The sequence below is a fragment of the Xenopus laevis genome, chromosome 6L, assembly GCF_017654675.1.
Source record: "Xenopus laevis strain J_2021 chromosome 6L, Xenopus_laevis_v10.1, whole genome shotgun sequence".
Classification (NCBI taxonomy): domain Eukaryota; kingdom Metazoa; phylum Chordata; class Amphibia; order Anura; family Pipidae; genus Xenopus; species Xenopus laevis.
The window spans coordinates 25,344,100-25,365,050 of NC_054381.1; the positions used below are offsets into that span (position 1 = coordinate 25,344,100).

At 41.1% G+C, this 20,951-nt stretch overlaps 1 protein-coding gene across 8 annotated transcripts in view; it reads right to left on the reverse strand.

Annotated features, from left to right (window-relative positions):
* The window catches only part of kiaa1217.L (KIAA1217 L homeolog), a 253,698-nt gene that overhangs the window by 101,576 nt on the left and 131,171 nt on the right, over positions 1 to 20,951 (reverse strand). For all 8 annotated transcript variants that reach the window (XM_018267250.2, XM_018267251.2, XM_018267249.2 and 5 more), the window contains one exon: positions 2,994 to 3,189. In XM_018267250.2, coding sequence (XP_018122739.1) covers positions 2,994 to 3,189 — 196 coding nt within the window. The remainder of the gene's footprint in view (positions 1 to 2,993; positions 3,190 to 20,951) is intronic.

Genomic DNA, 20,951 nt, shown 5'->3' on the forward strand with positions numbered 1-20,951 from the left:
CCCTGTGGTATTTCATCAGATACAGAGTTCCAAGTCTCTTCTGCTTCCTCCTGACAGATTCATTCAACAGTAGCCATAGAGTCTGCAGCTGGTCAATTTTAATGTAAATTTTGGGTTTTATTGTCCCGGTTAGGACAAAAAAAACCCTCCAAAACACGTCTGTGATTCTGAGCCTCTTGAAGCTGTCCATACATGAAGAGATCCACTCGTCTGGCAACATTGCCATACGAGCGGATCTTTTGCCGATATGCCCACCAATGGCAGGGCTATATTGGGGTAATCCGAACATTCGGCCCTAGGGCCGAACAATCGGATTACAATGAGGAGCAATAGGCTCTGACGGGTCTGTCGGCAGAAAAATTAAACCTTCCCGATCCATATCGTGGCCAGATATAAGACCCATCAGAAGCCCCCATACACGGGCAGATAAATTGCCAAATTGATCTAAAGGACCGATATCGGCAGCTTTATCTGCCCCTGTATGGCCACCTTTAGACACATAAACTCTGTAATTGACTTGATGTGAGTTACACTTTAGCAGTCAATGGCTTTTGGTGTCAGTAGTAATGTCTTCGGGGCAGAGGTTGTCCGAGTTTTTTGGTTCAAGCCTACTTTTGAGGACCAAAGCTCATTACAAAGTTTCCTGAAATAGGAAAATTCAGCCATTATTCCAAGAATATCTAGAGGTTATCATGATTATTCTGCTTTTGGCTGGACAGTCAGGGGTATCTAGGAGAGCAAATATGTACCATTGCCAAATCTCACCCTAATTGACCTTAAGTCCCACTGCCTCCTCTTCAGGCCCACTCAGTGGGGGCATACCTGCAATTTGGGAACAACTATACTAGGCTCTAATCTCAGTCTTTATATAACTCACACTAAGTAGCAATGAAACATAATTCAAATTTAAGAGTTTTAGAGCAAAAAAGTTTGAATTGCAGCAAATATTCTAATTCGAGCATTGCTAAATCTCCCCCATAGAGTCACATACTGACTCTCTGATAATATCAGCCCCTCACTGTTAATGGTTCTTCATGTTTTATCATAGAATAAAAAAAACCCAGTACGTTTTAATTAAATTCCGTATGTTGGCATCAACACTGCCTAATTCTGCCAACTGACTAAAGAATAAATACGAAGAAGGAATAGAACATATAAAATAAAGGAATAGAACATATACAATTCCTGTAGCATACAAACTAATGGATATTTTAAAACATTAACTGATCTTATACCCCAAGGCTAACTCTAACTATGTCTTAACTATGAGTTTTTCTGTAATGATATGACTATGAGAAATTACATTGAAGTCTATGTAGACAAATACAAAGCCATCAAGTGGCCCATGAACAAATAGTTTAATTCTCAAAGCAAAGGCTGCAGTTTGTCCATGCACCAATGACACCAATCATATTAGATTACAGAAGAAGTGCAGGGCCTGGTGAAGGGCTGGTGGCCCTAGATATGCATTTCTGCTTGGAGAACGCAATAAATTCTGTACGAGAGAGGTGTTTGCTAGTTGCTAGTCTCCTGCATGAAAACTGTAACCAGGAAGAAGTGAATACCTAATTTGTGTCCTTTTGCTTGTTACCCCTAGTTGTAATTTGTTTAAGTTGCCTTTGCCTCTCAGACTGGTTGGCTACATCCTTAAATATCACCTCCCATAGGTCTTCTATTACTAGTGGGTTATAATCTCCAAACAAGAAGCCAGAAAGGCGCAAGACCTAGTTTTCCAAGGTAGTGATCTGGAATTATCAGGGGTAAGACAAACTGAACAGGGACATAAAGAGAAATCTCCAAAACAAGGACTACTCTCTAGTTTTTCTTATAACCTATAAACACAGACATAACTATACTAAGATAAATATACAGTTCTGTAGAAAATATTAGGCTATATTAGCCCTTCAATATGCCAGCCGCCAGCTTTTTCCAGGTCAACAGCTAGTCAACACATACAAGATAACTGTCTGGCTTCAGCACGGATATAGGCCATAAGCATAACAAAAAAGCAAGCCGTTACACTGAATAGCAGATGCATCATATTCACCATTTGAGTTGTGTGTTTGGGGAAGGCTAATAACCTGCTGCATTCTCTGGGAGATTTTAATTACATATTCAGAGAGATGGCAGGTGATAAGTCTCCCTGAGCGCTCATTACATTTCTCCTATGATCCTCATTTAACAAGGACACGTTTCAATTTCCCCACTGCAAATCTCTTAAAGGAGTGTAAAATATTCAGCAGATGGCACGGCGCTTGCAGCAGACCGCAGACAGTATGTGTGTGTGTTTTGTTGTAAGTGGGTTCTGTTAAGGTTTATTTTACTTAGGAATGCTTTTGGATGATTTCTGTATCAATGGAAGCCCATACACCTTGCCCTGCACAGGGGCCAAGCAGCTATGGAAGCGAAGAGCTTTTTAGGCAGTTACTTATGCAAGTTCACCATTTCTCTCTTCTAATTTTCAGATTCTACTACTTTTGATGCTTGAGTTTTACACTCTTTTAGATTGTAAACTCTTAGGAGCACCGCCATCTTTATTGATGGCACACCTAAAGCATCAATGTTCCACTGAAGATGTGCTCTTGTATGTGCATAGAGAACATTTAGGGTGAAAGCAAGAAGAAATTGACTCATAGGAGTACCCTCTCCCACTCTTTACCTGTCCCCTAACTTGCACTTCATTTAGGTGCACAAGTTGAGGAACGCTGGTGGGTGTAGACCCAGAGCTTACCATTTATTGAGGTAAGAGCAGGGCCAACTTGCATCCACCAACGCTGATCTCTGCATCAGATCTCTGACAGATTTTATTGCATTCTAAACAATGGAGAGTATATCTAAACATTTTGTGGCCAATCTATTGAATGCTGGAATCAGTACACATGCCATTGGCCTTAAAATTATTTTAAAATGTAAGAGATTTGGCAAAAATACAAATGCTTAGATTTGCATAACAACTGGCAGTCTATATAGATTTAAGAAGTAAGGGGGATTACCAAGTGATCTCTCTTTTGTTTGATTGGTGGATCGGACAACCGGAAGGCTGGCTCTTGTGCGGCTGCCTCGGACAAATGGCACTGCCGTATCAGCTTCAAACATCATGTCTCCGGAATCAGCAGAGGTCTCTGACAGATGTTCTCCTGGATCTCCCAGGCTGGGTTGCGGGCTTGAAGACAGCTTCGGACTTTTTGTCTGTAAACAAAAATAAAAAAAAAGGCAAATGTATAAAATACCCATAATGTTTACATTTACAGATGCTGAACACAAAGCCTGAGTTTGGCAGGCAGGGGTCCTGTCACTGCTGGAAGATTGGAGTCCCTAGCTTCTCATTGAGAGCCTTTGTGTGCTGGAGGGATACTGGGCAACAAAGATCAGAGGGCCACAGACTGAACATCCCTTGATAGATATACAGAAAATATCTAATAAAATATGTCCTTTGTACTTTATATCTTTTCTTTAACCCAAGTGCCCCCTCTGTGATACTTGGGGTTCAGGTTAATGCCTTCTCTGGTTGTGGTTAATATATAGTAGGGCTTATATAACAATATAGGTGCTAAATTGCACTAGTGCAGTTACCAATAGAAACCAGTAAAAATTGTTGAGCACTCTACTGCAAGGGTCCCCAATGTTTTTTTTTACCTGTGAACCACATTAAAATGTAAAAAGATTTGGGGAGCAACACAAGCATGTGGGGGTGCCAAATAAGGCCTACAAATGGCTATTTGGTAGCCCTATGTGTATTGGTAGCCCACCTGAGGCTCTGTTTGGCCAGAAACCTGTTTTTTATGCAACCAGGGGTGCGCCGCCAATGAGGTCAGTTGAGAAACTCGCCTCAGGCGGCAATGCCAGAGAGGTTTCCAGGGGCGGCAAAAAGCCACTCCTGGTACCTTTAAGAGCCTAATTTCCAGTTTTTAAACCGGAAATTTGGATTTACTAATGCGAGAGCGTGCAGTTGCGCTCTCCGCATTAGTGTTCCTGCCTCCCCTCCCGACAGGTAAGCCGGTGAAGGGGGCGGCATTGCAGCAGCCGCCTCAGAATCGTTTAGAATCGACGCTGTATGCAGCCAAAACTTGCCTTCAAGCCTGGAATTCAAAAATAAGATATGGTTTGAGGCCACTGGGAGCAACATCCAATGGGTTGTGAGCAACATGCTTGTGAGCCACTGGTCTATGGAAAATGAAAAGAATAGGGGTTTACAAGCCATATAATATTAACTGATCATTAAAATTCTTGGTCAGTTTGAAAAGTCCTGAGACATTTCAAGAGACAAATATTTCTAGGGATGGATAGTCAACTCAAGTGTCTACTAGAAATTAGTCTTTATGGCAGTTTTTTGAGTGTTCCTGGTAGTTTCTTTTCTGACCATTGGTATAACTGCTAAAGCCCAACAAACTATAAGCACATGATGTCTCACCACTTCAGATCAGCACAGGCTTTGAGAAGAAGGTCAGGCCGCGCACGCATGCAGGTTAATGAAAAGAACTCAAGTGCACAAGATAGAAATACCCAGTATTATCATTGCTACTGATAAAGCAATCAGCAATATAGTAACGTCGTGTCTGGGCTCTAAATATCACGTCTAACTCTCTTGCATTTCAAAAATGTTAAAGCATTCCTCGCATGAGATTTTCATTAGGTGGATGCGTAGCCTTTTAACCACTGTCAGCTCTTGTCCCCGCTTCCCCATTGTAATTATATGATAAGAATAACAAATGCTGAGGGGGAACTATCTGCAGGTCACATCACCTCACTTGTTAATAGTAAAATATTAGGTGCAATCTGGCATCCTGCCATCAGATCTATTGAATTAATTCACTTTACAGTGAAGAAGAGATAATAGCGTTCATATTTGGATTCAAAAGATAAAGCCAACAGTTTATTTAACAAAACACCAGTAAATCTCATTAGAAATTTTGGGGACAACTAAATAGCTGCACATCCTCATAAGCAGCAGAGAAGGCACTACTGGAGCACAAATATTGGAAAATAATTGATGCTTGATCCTAAAATGGCCTGGAACTCCTACTGCAGCCCCAACTACCCCTGCCCTACAGTGGTGGCCATGCTCATTAACTCTAATGTGAAAGACTTCTTGGCTACTGAGAGGCAGATAAGTGGTGTGTTGCCAGACAAACTCTTCAGCAGGGATATTCTGGTCAAGTTTATTACATTTCAATCATGCTGAACTCAATAACAAACACTCAATTCTCCGGGCAGTGAGGGTACAGACCATAGCTGCCAGATTTTCCCCAGTGATTGTGGTACAGTATGTTCCTGGGAAGCTCCAGGCAGCTGTGATCACAAGCAATAGTTGTTTTTCAGGTGTGCCTATAAGGGTAGGGTACAATAAATCTCATGTGGTTGATGGCAGATTTATTGGGTTGGGCAAAAGAAGAAGATGATAGATAAAATCTACCTGATTGTTTGAGCATTTTGATCGACTAACATTTCGAGGAAAAGTATTTTGCAGACAACATGGTAATGCTCTGATATATTATGATGGGAAAGGATCCCATAATTAGGAGATGCACAGAAAGCTCCTAACTCATGTAAAGGCTTTCACAGTTCAATCACTTTTATGTCATTTTGCTGTAAGGCAAAATAAATTCAGGCGAGCCTCCCAATGCCATAATGTCCTGGGCCTGGGAGATAAAATTGCCCCTCAGGCTGACTCAGGCAAATCAATCTGCATCATGTTATCAGGCAAGTGCCCACAGCTCCTGTCAGTCAGGCAACAGAAGCCATGCCCACAGGGAAAATGCAATGATAGGTTGAGTATACCACAGAAGGAAAATAGGAGCAAGTAGCACCAGGGTTTGGAATCATAGGAATTGGGAAACATCACAATTAACTGATGTAGCAGTGCTGCCATAGCTTGCCTGTAATCTCTGTTCCTGGGTATTTGCTGATTTGAACATCTAGGACACCTGTGCTTGGTTTCATGTCTCAAAAGAGCAGTGACCATTTTAAAGTGAACTATACGGTACTATACCTTTTTATATTTATATATAATGTATTTACTCGTAATCACCCTCTCTTGGGGGGGGGCATTGCCCCCGGACCCCCTGCTGAGCTGCAACCCCCCTCCGGCCCTCCATGCCTACCTTCTTCCTCTTGCAGATGCGCTGGGGGCCAGGGAGGGAGGTCGGAGGCTGCAGAAAAGGATTCACACAGGGAACAGGTCTGGGACAGCGGGGCCCACAGGGTTTTTCCTGGTGTCCCTAGGCCATGCATACATGGGAATACAGAGATACCAATAGCAATGAACCAGGGCCACAGCTCATATAGAGCAGAGGTAATGCAAACACCACTGATAACACCAGATCACTTGTTCAAACCCAGGCAGGATGTTATACCGATCCACTTGAGTTTACAATTCAAGATAAAAACACAGCAACTCTTCTTTGGTTCTGAACTTGAAGAACCTGCTACACCCATCAGCATTCTATGTCTTTTCCTTTATACATCTTTAGACTGCAGAATATCTGTATTCCCACTCTTCTATTTCATTCTTATTGATTAAACTTCTATTGCTCCTTTCACTTTGAGAGATAGAACTGAGCAGGTAAGCGCCTAGAGATGCTTCTGCTGCAGTGAAAACATTGCCTGGGCTGAACAGCAAGGGGTGTAAACTGCTAATATCATGAAAGCTTAAAATAATTAATGTAAATCCCAAAAGGTTTTAGAAGAGCAAGTTTACATTAACTTATGTGTAGAATATATAACTCATATAAGGGATTAACAGCAGGCCTATGAATGTTAATAATACAGTGAATATACCCCCTCTTGTAAAATATAAGGATATTATAAGTTACCAAGGAGTTTCATGACCATATAAATGGAACTCTGAGGTGACTTCTGATATCGTCATATTTTGTAAAAGGGGGTACTTTATTCATTATAATACCAGGGCCGGAACTTGGGGTAGGCAGAGTAGGCACGTGCCTAGGGCGCAAAGCTGGGGGGGCGCCAGGCACGTACCTGCTCTGACGCCTACCCCATTGTCCAGTCCCGTCTCTCCCCAACCGTATATTTTTGGAATTGCGCATGTGCGCACAAAGTTTCGCGCATGCGCGCCAGAGCGCATTTTCACGCATGCGCGCCAGAGCGCATTTTCGCGCATGCGCGCCAGAGCGCACTTTCGCGCATGCGCGCCAGAAACTACGCTCAGCCGTCGCCGTACCCGGCCAGGTTGCCTAGGGCGCCTGGCTGGGTTGGCCCGGCTCTCTAAGAGTTTCAGTGAGTCATGGGACAGAAATGACATCACTAATCTCCGATAAGGACATAATTTACAGGATATTAATGGCTCTTGTGTATTATAATGAAATAATAGATGGAAAACAAATAAAAAATAAATAAATAAATAATATATATATATATATATATATATATATATATATATATATATATATATATATATATATATATATATATATATATATATATATATATATATATATATATATATATATATATATATACAAAGTCTGAGTACACTACATATTACAAGATACATTGAATGGCACAGATACTCCTGTGAAATAGCTTCTGTTGTCATATAATTATAAATAGTTTATGACACACCTGCTAATGCCACTTCACAGCACCCACATGCCAATAATGTTAGGAATAAACACATGCATAGGCACCCAATCGGCCTTTTAGACTCCTTGATAAACAATATATATCCAAGCATGCATACGGCTGGAATGGGATCCTACAACTTTGTAGACCCTAGTATTTAAAATGAATGAATTGATTAGACTTAAGAATGGGAATAAAACTATTTTTGTGGTGTTACATCCATTCATGTCCACCACTAGAACATGCCAGACTTAAAGACACATAAAAAAAACCCTATCCTTCACGCTGGTGCCCGAGAATACTAAAACCCCTCCATCTCACCCTAATTTACTTTCTCAATGGACCCACAACCATTGACTTTTCCTTCCAAAGATACCAAATTATAATCTAGGGCAGAATATAATTAACTACAATCAATTAAGACAAAGAGATACCATAATTGCCCTGCTGTACTATAAAATCATTGGCCTAGAACAGGGGTCCCCAACCTTTTGTAGTCGTGAACCACATTCAAATGTAAAGAAAGTTGGGGAGCAACACAAGCATGCAAAATGCTCCTGGCGGTGCCAAGCTATTTGGTAGCTCATGTGTGGAATTGCAGCCTACATGAGGCTTTGTTTGGCAATATATCTGGTTTTTATGCAACCAAAACTTGCTTCCAAGACAAGAATTTAAAAACAAACACCGGCTTTGAGAGCAACACCCAAGGGGTTGATGTGCAACATGTTACTTGCAAGTCACTGGTTGGGGAACTCTGGCCTAGAAAGTGTCAAGGAATGGATGATCCTTTCTGCAGTGTGTAGACAATTAATATTCCAGTATGCCTCCATTGCGAGGTGCTCTATGTATGCTTCTTGTGGATTTACAACAGATTTTGATGCATTCTGCTATAAACCTGAAGTTATCCATGTAGTTGTGGATATAGTAGTGATGTCTATCTAAGACTACCAGTTCTGCAAGGCCTAACAGAATTTAGAAACATATCAAAAGAAGATGACATATGTGTGATACATATCAAGAACACACCAAATCATTCTTCTTGTTGTCGCAGCATGCACAGCTCGTATCGATTTATCAAACACATTCCGGTGCGAGGTGGGGTCCAAACACAAGCGGTTAGAGGGGGGAAGTCTCAGATCATTAGAAAATGCAGAGTAAGAAAAGAAAGTACTAACTCTCTGAGAGGATTCAATTTTCATCAAGTACCTTTGAATGTCAAGTTCTGAATGAAGTGAGGCCAACATGCACTGCACAGCCTGCAGATGGAGAGAAAAGACAAGGGAGATTAAGGAACAGCAGCTGGATAGAGAGGAGGGGAAATGAAAAAAGAAACCGCTCCTGGGATTTTAATCCTTTCTCAGTAACAAACTTCATAATGTCAATGGACGTTAATACATCTATAAACTGCTTTTATGTTATATGGCAACATGTTAACATCGGTTGTACAGTGGTACAGATATTCAACACTGGAGTCACGCTTATTGGCCCTTATAGGGTCACAGCACAATTAGGATGTAACATGGAATATGAAGGTAGCGAGAGACAATGTTCACATTGCTAGATACATTGTATACACAGCATGTACTTTGTCTTCGGAAACCTGTTATCCGGAAACCTCTGAATTACATGAAGGCCACCTCCAACTCAATTTTATCCAAATAATCCATATTTTTAAAAATGATTTCCTTTTTCTCTGAGATGAGGTAGAAACAATACAAAAATAACATTTCATACCCAGCAGACCTGTGGCTCCTGAAACCCATTTCTATAATTAGCATATTGAGAATCTCCGACGGTAATACAGCAAGTCTGCTGCTTTGCTGATCTGTCCCCAGGGAAAGCATGAAATACCATAATTAAAAATAACTATGAACAGAGGTAAATATTGCAGATTTTCAGCATACTCCTTGTCATATAATTAGAAATGTCTTTCCCAAATAACCAATCGCTGACTATCAGTAGAGACTGCCGTAACCAGTATCACCAGCCAAGTTGTGTCTCAAATAAATCAACGAGCATAAGAGCAGAAAAAATAAGATTCAATGCACTGCTGCATTCTACTGAGGCCACACATCACAACAGAAATCTAATTTTTAAAGAAAAAAAAAAACTTGAATTTTTCGTGATTTATTATACTGCGACTTCTGCAAATAGCAATAATTCAAAAATACGCCATCTCAGACCTGCTGAGGTCCTAGATATGTCAATGGGTGAGGCACTTATCTCAATTTGAAGTTTTCGTTGTCTGTGCTGCGTTTAGCCTGAAAATTAGACCTTTTCAGGGTTTTCAGGCAAAAACTCCAAAAAATCTGCACGTTTTTGCTTGATCCAATTGAATCAAGTTTTTTTTTGTTCATGGTTTTTTAATTTATAAAATATGAGATAAATTCGGAATTTTAGCAAATAACCCCTTTAATTAAATTTAATTGAAATTATGGAAAGACCTCTTATCTGGAAACGCCCAGGTCCAGCGCCTTTAAATAATAGGTCCTATAACTGTACATATATTTATATTCTGAGCAGGCTGCACCTAAGCTCCTTTCTCAAAATAAAGTATTTTCTTCTGCACCTGTATTTGGACTCCTTGCTCCCAAGAAAAGCTTGTACAAACTACAACTGTCTATGGATGTGGAGGGGTTGACAGTTCTATATTGATGGTGGTGGGTTCCCCTTAGCCTAGTAACCTATATACACAGCTAAAGGACCATCCAGTAAAAATAAAGACTATACTGAGATACGCTTATTATCTAACAAATAATTCTCCAGTTTATATATAACATTCAGGGACAGATTTATTGTGGCATGAGAATACATCTATCCACACAATCCTACAAACAATACACCCTATTCAACTGAGAGGTTCAAGGAGAACATTTTGGAGACTCTAATACAGAGCCATCTTTAATATTTTTACGGTTTTATAACTATGCCCTGTGGCATTGAGTAGACAAAGACTCTATTACATTTCCAGTTTACTCTCCTCTACTCAATGTACTTGTGAGTAATAGATTGGCTTGATGACAGATTCCCTCATATGTCAATTTACATTACACACATTTCCCCCAACTAAATACATTCATACATTCTGTATATTCAGATTTGCATTTAGCTATCAGCCCTAAATACTGTATAATATCTTGCTGTTAATAGGAGTAATGTCCTCAGTTAACTTCTCATTAGACTAAACCACATATTTATTCTGAATAGTTCAGCTTAAACACCTCAGATTCATTCCAAGAAAGGGAAAGAAATTCTATAGAATTAGATATATCCAAGAAAACCCACGATGGTTTAAATCTGAATGTGACCAGGGGAAATACCTGACCCTAACCCAGGACCGACATCAGAAATCGCAGGGCCCCATACGACAGAATTTCCTGGGCCCCCTGAGTTGCACCCACCGCAAGCCCCACCTACAGGTCTGCCCTCCCCAACCCACAGGTCCGCCCCCCACCACACAGTAAAAAAACAAAAAAAACATTGGTGGCTAGGGTTCCCACATGTTAATAAAAAGATATTGGTGGTCAGAGCCCCCCATAGAAAAAAAATTTGTGGCCAGGGCCCCTCTATTAGAAAATATTGGTGGCTAGAACCCCACATGAGAAAAAAAATTGGTGGCCAGCCCCTCCCACCACACATTATAAGAAAATAGGTGGCCAGGGCCCCTTAAACATCCATGCCTTCCCGATGTCAGCAGCTCTCACAAAGATGGGGGGCCTGGCTAATCAAATAAGTGTGGCATTGCTGGGCCCACCTTACCCTCTGGCCCCCTACAACTCTCCCCCCTGTCCCCCCCTGATGGCTGCCCAGCCCTAACCCACCCTCCCTTAGCCCACGCCCGCCTGCTATTCCGGGTTGCTTTTATAGATCCGCGACGGCCGCTGATGACGTCACAAAAGGGGCAGGGCCAGAAGGTGCAACATCTATAAAAGATGAACTTGGAAGTCGTCATTTGACGGTGGCAGGCAGGGAGAGCAGGAGAAGAGCTCAACCCGCCCACCACCTGCGAAGAAGCGTACGAGGTCGGCCCGATCACGCCTGACTGACTAGCGTGGTGAAATAATTCACTCATTATTAATGGCTACTAACTGGTCTGATACCAGGCAATATCCTGGTGAGACCCAGTCTCAGAAGGCTATTCAGAGTGTTTATCTCCTTGTTGGTAGGTAATGGGTACCCTTTTCTTTTGCAAGACTGGACTGCATTCTTATTGGATACATCTGTTATTTTCTCAGTTAGACCACAGCTTACTCCAGGATAGTGGGAGTAGGGGGTGATATTCGGAGCAAGAGCATGGCTGCCTCTCTCACACTTCTGCACACAAGAGGCTTGTAGGTAAATGTGGGTGCTGTTGTGTGTCCTTGACCCTGTGCCATTTATTGCTGAAAGTCACTGTAATATTAAATGATGTACCTATGTGGCGCTTGGCTCTGGTACTTCATGGGAAACGAAAGGTTCACCTTGCAATGGAAAGCATAAGTAATTCATATTGAGATGATGACATAAAAAAGACCTAGAGATCATGGAAGATGGAAAGTGTTACATGCGTTAATTAAAGGATGCTATTAATGGCTGTAGAAATACCATCTGTCAGTCAGAAATAACCAGAGTGTGGCATCTTTTGTTTCCAGAATGCAATAGAAATTTTTCAAATATATATAAATAAGTTTCAATATTGTCTTCCAGACACATACCCATTACCTACCTGGCTAATTAGCAATTCATTTAGCGGCACGCTGCAGACATCCCGGCTTGATGTGCAGCCACGCAGTAGGCATCTAGATGTGCTGCTAATTAGCCATCCGGCATATTGACTTCACATATGCCCAGTGTTAAAAGTTGGCAACCCAAATCCTGTAATAATAAACACCTGCAGTGGCGTAACTAGATATTACTGGGCCCCACAGCAAATTATTTTTCAGGCCCCCAAAATGTTTAGAGGTTGACTTGTTTCTCCAATATTTATTGAAATTGTATATGAATTAGGGCCTCGTGGGGCCCCTATATCTCCTGGGCCCCCCTGCAGCCGCAGGGTCTGCTTCCTCTATAGTTACGCCCCTGAACACCTGTAAATAGCAAAAGCTATAGTTTTTATATTAAACTCTTTAATGCTATTTTTCAAAGCAATACAGTAAGATAAAAATATATTATCTGCCTCCTAAATATGCAGATAATAGCTTAACGGTAGATAAACATACGACACAGCAACGCAATGTAGAATATACGAACACGGGTGCAGCAAAAAGCCTGTGGATCCCATTGCAAAGTTATCCCCTAGTTAAAGTATCCCCCTATAGTATCCTCTAATTGTGTCCACCAACATCTATGTCCAGGGTCGGATTTCGATGCCGTGTGCCCACTTGCCATTTGCAACCCCCACCTAGCTCGCAAACTGCTCCAACCTCTAGTAATAGAAAGAATAAAAGTCTCCAGTTTGGCTCCATTCTTTCTATAACTGGCAGCATATTATTTCTATCAACAATGTGACACATTAGCAGCATGCCACCCCTAAATACATGCTGCCCTAGACCCTGGTGTTTGCGACCTTTCTACAAGACAGGACAAGCCACCAATGACCGCCAGTCTCTTAGTCCGAATTATTTTGGGCCTAAGGGGTCCCCTTAGGTCTGAGGTCTTAGGTTAGCCATAACTGAAACAGTTGTTGAATAGTTGTAACCTATTAAGTTTTATTATTATTCTTTATGCACTGCCAAATGTTGCTTTGCAGAGACGGATCCCTCAGTCACTACCCCAGTTGAGCTTACTGTCTAAGCAACACATTAGAGTTAATTGCACGGTAAGCCAGTTAACCTGCCTGTGTGTTTTTGGAGGAAACTCAAGTCCAATGCAGACCACACAAATGTCTTGCAAGGCAGCAGTGCTACCCATCGAGAGGCTTTGTATTCACAAAGCGGGGACATATATTTTCATGACTTCCCTTTAAAGGGTGGTGTTGACACACGCTATGAATAGGGGGAGATTAGTCGCCAACAACAAATATCCTCTTCTTCGGCAAACTAATTTCCCCGAAAAGCCTTCCCACCGGCTAGAATGTAGATCGACAGCGGGATGGCACTTGGAGCTCTTCGTTTTCCGAAGTCATCGGCAGTTGCCTCACGAAGAAAATTCGGGCGACTTTGGAAATCAAAACCATCTGAGTGTTATCTCGCTGGATTTACATTCTCCCCGGAATCTTAGCGTGTCACCATCCTAAGACTATCACCTAATTATAATTCTTACAGAGTTACTTTCTTTTGTTTTCAGTTTCAAGATAGGAAGCTGCAAATTTGCCGTAGTTTCACTTTATTGTAAAACAAATATATGCCCCAAAAGGGGACTGAGTCTATAAATCCTTTTTTGATGGCCTTTTCTAGTAGCAGCCTGTGCTCTTTATCCCCCTTTAATACCGGCTCTGTTCTGCACTAATCCAACTGCCGCAGCATTTTCTTGTAATAGCTGTAGTGTCTCGGGCCCGATAACATTATTTATATTGTGTGCGCTGCTTGGGAATTAGCAGGGTTCTTTTATTATAGCTTCCCAGACATGACTTTACTGAATGACTAGACCTCAATCTCCCAGGATTAGACTCACAGGCAAGCAAATCATTTATTTTATGCCACCTGTAAACCTTTCTTTGCATCAATACTCAATTTATACAGTATTAATGTCAAGGGGGGTTACCCTGATTTGATTTTATTGTGGTGCCTGCTCTGTATCCTTTGACTACAATTCTGTCTTACTGCATCACATCACGGGCGATTTAATGTATAGGCATAGGATCTGTTATTTGTTATCTGTCTCCCATTTTATTTAAATAATCCCATTTTTTTTAAAAAATTCTCTGTAATAATAAAACAGTACCTTGTACTTGATCTCAACTAAGATATAATTAATCCTTATTGGAGGCAAACCCAGCCTATTGGGTTTATTTCATGTTTACATGATAAGTGAGCATGATATTCATTCACTTTTTGGAATATTATACTATGAGGGTAGAACTACACGGACATTTTCGGTGCAATCCGACGCACTGCGACAAAATGCCGGTGTCAAATCGTATGCGTCGGATCACGCTGAAAACGTCCGTGTAGTGAAGGCCTAGATTGTGAATGTTATAGGGCTGATGAATCGGTTTGCTTGTATAATAAGTCCATTATATAAAATCCAGCAATTCTAGACATATTCATTTTAGGCTTTAGGGCTCCTTTAATTTTTGTTATACTTAGTGACTGGATAAAAGCAAGACAAAATGCAAGTCTAGGGAGAAAATTACATGAAATGAGAGTAATTTAACCAAAGTCAATTTAACCAGAGACATTTTAATCCTGTAAAATCATAAGGGTTTAAACACCAGTGTGAACAAGTCCTCTTAGGTTTAGCTTATATAAATGATTTGATGTTTAAAGGATATACCTGAGACTGCAAGGAGCTGTAATCCTCCAGCAGTTATCCCTAATGGTACCAGTTCATTGTGTAACCGGCCCTGTGTATTGTACATTAGCACATGAGCTTGTAAATGAGTATCAATAAATAACTTCTTACTGTCTCTATCTGTTATGGCTAGAACTGTGTGAGACAGCCCAAGGCAGGAGCATAAATAAGTGTTATGGAACATAAAAGAAGTCTTTATACACTTTTTGTATATTTCAGACTCATCGATTGGAAGCAGAATGGGTGGGACTGGTGCTTGTCTCAATGTGCTAAATATATTGATAATGGGTTGAGTGCAGAGGACTCTTGTATTTGTCTATTTGTATTTTTGTGGTCACAGCCTCATTGCACCCCCGCCTAATGGTTTAAAAATTAGTGATCCCAACTTCTGCTTGTTTGTTATAATTCATACAGGGGCAGTGGCCAGCTCCATGTTGTAACTCCCACCCTTTGCAGCTTTAGTCAGGTGATCCCAGTGGTGGCCAATAAAAGGGCAACCATGTTTGGGAGTTTTAACCTTGTAGCAAGTAAGTTGCAGGTAAAACTTGGTCCCTGTGTAAAATGTATAATGAGGTATAGAATTCTTAAAGGAGAACCAAACCCTTAATTATAAAAACTCCTACCCTATATAGACTCCCTCCCTGCTCCTACCTAGCCTAGCTGTTAGCTTTGGTAAATGCCCCTAACTCTTTACTTACCTCTCTTTGCAGATTCAGCGCAGTGGAGCTCACGGGCGCCACCTTCTTCTCTTCGGTCTTCTTTGGGAAGTAAGTGCTATATCGGCGCATGCTCAGTTGGAGCAGTCTTAGGGTTTTTACAACTGGGCATGTGCCGAAACTGACGGAAATTGCAGAAGCCCCGGAAGAAGACCCAAAGATTACCGAAGAGCCGGAAGATGGTGCCCTTGATCTATGCTGCGCTGAATCTGGAAATACCAGGAGCGGCATTATTGCCGCCCCTGTGATCTAGTGGGGTGCTGCCGCCTGAGACGAGTTACTCAATTTGCCTCAATGGCGGAGCGCCCCTGGAGTTAGGAGCATTTACCGAAGGTAACAGCTAGACTGGGGGGAGCAGGGAGGGGGGTCTATGTAGGGTAGGGGGGTAGGGGTTTTTATAATTAAGGGTTTGGTTCTGATTTAATGAATCAGATGAAAGTTGAGTGTGTGCAATATATGGACAAACAATTTCTGTTTAAAGGGTAAGGCATTTTTTCGTAGCTTAAGGCAGAAAATGTCTCAATGTCCTTAATATAGTAAGAGGAACTCTTGTATTTGTCTGTATGAATTTTATGGTCACAGTCTCATAAAAACTAGTGGTGAGAACACCTTTCCCTTATTTGTTATAGACCTGTTATCTGGAAACCCATTATCCAGAAAGTTCAGAATTACTGGAAGGCGATCTCCAATAGACTCTATTTTAATGAAATAATTAGAATTTTACAAATCATTCACTTTTTCTCTGCAATAATAAAACAGTACATTGTATTTGATCCCAACTAATCCTTATTGGAAGCAGAATCAGCCTATTGGGTTTAATTAAAGTTTCGATTATTTTTCAGTAGCCTTAAGTAACGGAGATCCAAATTACAGAAAGATCCCTTACCCGGAACACCTCAGGTCCTGAGAATTCTAGATAACAGGTCCTAGGTCCTATACAGGTCCTATACCTGTACAACTGTTTTATTAGCAAGTCGTGGTTATGTATACAATATATGTTAATTCACATTTAGCATCACCAACTGAGGTCTTCTCTTCCTAGTTGTGGGGGCTGGTGTCCAGTTATTGGGGGGGTGCAAGAAGGGGTGAGGGGTACGGCAGGTCACAACAATGCTTACTCTCTCTTGGCAGATTCTTCCTGTCAAGTAAAATACAACGTAGGGTCTAGCTAACAACCTAAGTGCTCATTGTAGTTTAAATGTGAATTTAACAGCAGTTGTTAGGCTAATTAGCCCATTTAAACTCACACTGTTTATTGTGCTTTTTTTGGAATTTGATGGGGCAGTTTGTTTTAACAACAGGGACATTATGCTGGCCAATTACACACTTAGCAAACAATGACACATGCTTACTTAAGTGCAACAAAGCTTTGTGGCACAATAAATGCTCAAATAACCCACCATATAATTAATAATTGTGTCACTTATTGTGAAAATACATTTTTTACGAATTGTCGCTTCTGCAGAAAGTTATATTACAAAGTGTACGGAAGTCTGGCACCAAATTGATCTCCACACAGCACCAATTGTGTTGCTGAATGTTAACAGTATGGGAGGTCCAGTGGTGTCTAATTGGTGTAGGATGATTTAGTAACTGAAAGTCAATAATTATCATGATGAAATGAGCTATTCTTGTACAAGCCTGCATATGGCTGCCATTACTGTTATATTTCTAGATCGTACCTCAATAAATCACGCTAATGTCCTGTTTTCGAAATCTCAGTTTGTCCTGTCACATTTTCAGATTTATTTTTGTCACCGATTTGCACAAAACATCTGCAATGTTTAATGCAGAAAATGACCCTGACATAAAACCCACGAGTCTTCACAATAATCATTATATTTGCATCAATTCAGGAATTGTGCTTCACACTTTAGTGACAACTCAGGCAGTGGTAATTTTAATGCCAAATAAATACTGTATGCTCAAATAAAGGTAGTGATTACATTTCGAGCATTTATAGGTTATAATGTATTTTAGAAATTAGAATTTAAATGTGTATTTGGGTACATTTTCCTCATTACAAAATGGAAGGAATGAGAGAATAGATCCATTTCTCTCTGGGTCCCTACACTTATTCAGTGTCGGACTGGGACACCAGGGGCCCACCAAAAACCCTAGACCAGGGGCCCACTTTCAGTACTATTATTCTTCCTCTCCTCGCTCAACCTCTTAGTCTCCTAGTCTCTTTTCTTTACATAGTTTGATTTATTATTCCATCTATTTATTGTCATAGAAATAGGGAATTGACATGAAATAGGCCAAATGTTTAGCATCATGAGGGCCCACTGACACCTGGGCCCACCGAGAGTTTTCCTGGTATCCCGGTGGGCCAGTCCGACACTGAACTTATTAGGTAGTTGTTTCCTGGGGGTTCAAACTCAACACTTCTGGCCCTCTGTGAAGGGAAATAGTATTCTTTCTAAGATGGTCTGTATGTCCCACAATCTCCTAGGAGTGTGCTGTGACAGAGCTGCCTACCACTTAATTTCTTCATTTGCAGGGTGCCTACTCCCTGACTTCTGTAAGATTGCTGATCATCTTAGGAGTCTAAGTTTAATACTGGGGCCTTAGGCTCCAGGCTCCCCAGAACATCCACACCTGGTACTAGGTGGAGACCACTGATAGTGAGCCATGTGCCCCCTACCCTTGTATAAAAGAGGGACATGAATTACTCACAAAACCCCTGGCCCTATTGGGCAACCTCCCTCCCATAGGCTACAGACCAGGGGCCATCATACAACAGCTTGTGTACATGTCCTTTTAGAATTCAGCTTTGTAGGACATTACTAGTTTGTGGAGTCCAATAGCTTGGCAAGAGCTGAGGTTACGGGAAGAGGCAAAAATAAATGCATTTTTAGTTTTAGTTACATCTGAACCAAACTGAGACAGTTTTTCAAGTACTTTACTTGATTACAATTAGCCCTGATTTCTCTTAACAATAGCCCATCCACTGTTCAACCCCAGACACGACGTACAGCAATTTATTCACGTCATGGTTCACAGACACGAAGGACAACTACAATCCTGACTTCTTTAAATGCTTCCGACTTCAGGAAGTAGAATTCTACAAAACACCTGTGACCCCTTTAACACAGGCAATCATCGAGTCGTAATTCCAATAAATGATATACATTCCAGGATCAGGCAGACTGCGCAGAAAATGTACAAAACAACCAGCTTTCTGCAGCGTGCACTTTGGCGCTGATTAATGATCCTCACTGCTTTGATTTCAGCCGGATCTGAGATATATAAGCTCTGATCTAATGATTTGCAATAATAGTCACAGCCTAATCAAAACATTCCGATCGAATCACGTTCTACCCTAGAGAACTGGGGACGCTACTAGAGACCAATTGTCCACTCGCTGACAAAATACAATGCTAATCCCCTTCTAGGACTCTGGAAATATTTGGAGCACTGCCTGCATTTGGAAAACATTAAAGGGATGTTATGCTGAATAACAATAAATGTGCTTATTATTAACTTGTGTAGGGATACTTCAATGGGTACTGTACCAAATTATAGATTTTGCAGAAGGAATTCTAAGCTACTTTTCAGTATACAGGTATGGGATCTGTTATTCGGAAACCCATTACCCAAACCCATATTTTATGGGGAAGGACAAGTTACATGTGCTCCTAAAGAGCAAGTTTTCTGCTTGTATGTAGGACAGAGCAGAATCCTCTCTACCCTCAAATCCCACACGGACCCTAGTGGACCTGATGGTGGACCCTAGTGGCCAGACGCTTGGGTAATCAAACATTGCTGCCTCAAAAAGCCTCAGAGGTTCTTAATCACCCTAGATGTCAAGTGTCACCCTCTGGAAGTGATTTGAATTGTATTTGAATCACATAAAATGTTTTGCCCTCTTGGATTCCCATTCACTGCCATGGAAAGCAATTTTCAGGCCTCTTTGTCACCTGCAGGAAACATGATTTAGGACTGGCTACAAAGCAGGTCCGGACTGGCAATCTGTGAGTTCTGGCAAATGCCAGAGGGGCTGCTATAAGGTCCCATAGAAAGTCAGTATTTAGTGCGCTGGTGGAGGCTGTTTGGGCCTCTATGTGGGCTGATTGGGCCTCTGTGTACCTGAAATGCCAGGGCCTATTTTAATTCTCAGTCCGGACCTGCTACAAAGCACCTCGTGCCACCACCCTTGGCATCTAAAGGCAACACAGTTCAGTTATACTCATATTTGACTATACAAATCACGGGCTGGATTCAGATTTGCATCCTGTAAAACCATTTGCACGGACGCTTCTGGCCATTGGCTGCAAATGTCGAACCAATAACAGGAAAATTGCATTTCACTCTGAATATAGAGAATGGTAAGACGTGTGGAAACAAAATTTTGTTACACTTCATTCAGAAGGTGATTGGGAAACGACACCCAGAGCTAGTCCTTCCCTAGATATAAAATAAAAATAGAACATCAGAGAAAGTCTTCAGTAATACATTTCACTACACGTTCTGATGGTTTCCATATGCCAAACTGTACAAAGCCAATGTTAAAATTCTCCCATTAGATAGACACTCGGCAGCGTGACATACGGAAATCATTAAGAACTGTTAGCATTCTGGAGAATGAAAGAAAGGGCAAGTGAGTCGGGACAAGTAGTTTAGCTTCTTTACAGCAACGCTCCGGCTCTATGGCAACTTGGCACCAGGGACAGTATCCTCCACTCTCCAACACGCAGATGTCTCTTTAGCATCACAATATATTTGGGGAAATGAGAAAGATTATTTCCTTTTTCTCTGTAATAATAAAACAGTACATTGTATTTGATACAAACTAAGATATAATTAATCCTTATTGGAAGCAAAAACAGGCTATTTATTTAACATTTACATGGTTTTCTAGTAGACTTAAGTTATAAAGATCCAAATTACAGAAAGATCCATTATCTGGAAAACCCCAGGTCCTGAGCATTCTGGATAACAGGTTCCGTACCTGTACTTATAGATATTCCCAAGCTAAAAGGCACACTAGTGCAGTCTTCTGCAGGAGTTATATTGTAATATGAGCAAAAATTTGCTCTGGTTTAGCAATTAAGCAACGATAAAAGCTAACTGTTTATTGGTTGCTATAAGTTTTCAAACCAGGGCAAAAACTGAGTCCATATTACTGTAAAATTCCCTAGGTAACTAGGAACCTGGCAACATCCTGGGCCCCATACCCTGGACACTTAGCACATCATGTTGGATTACAAATACAACCCA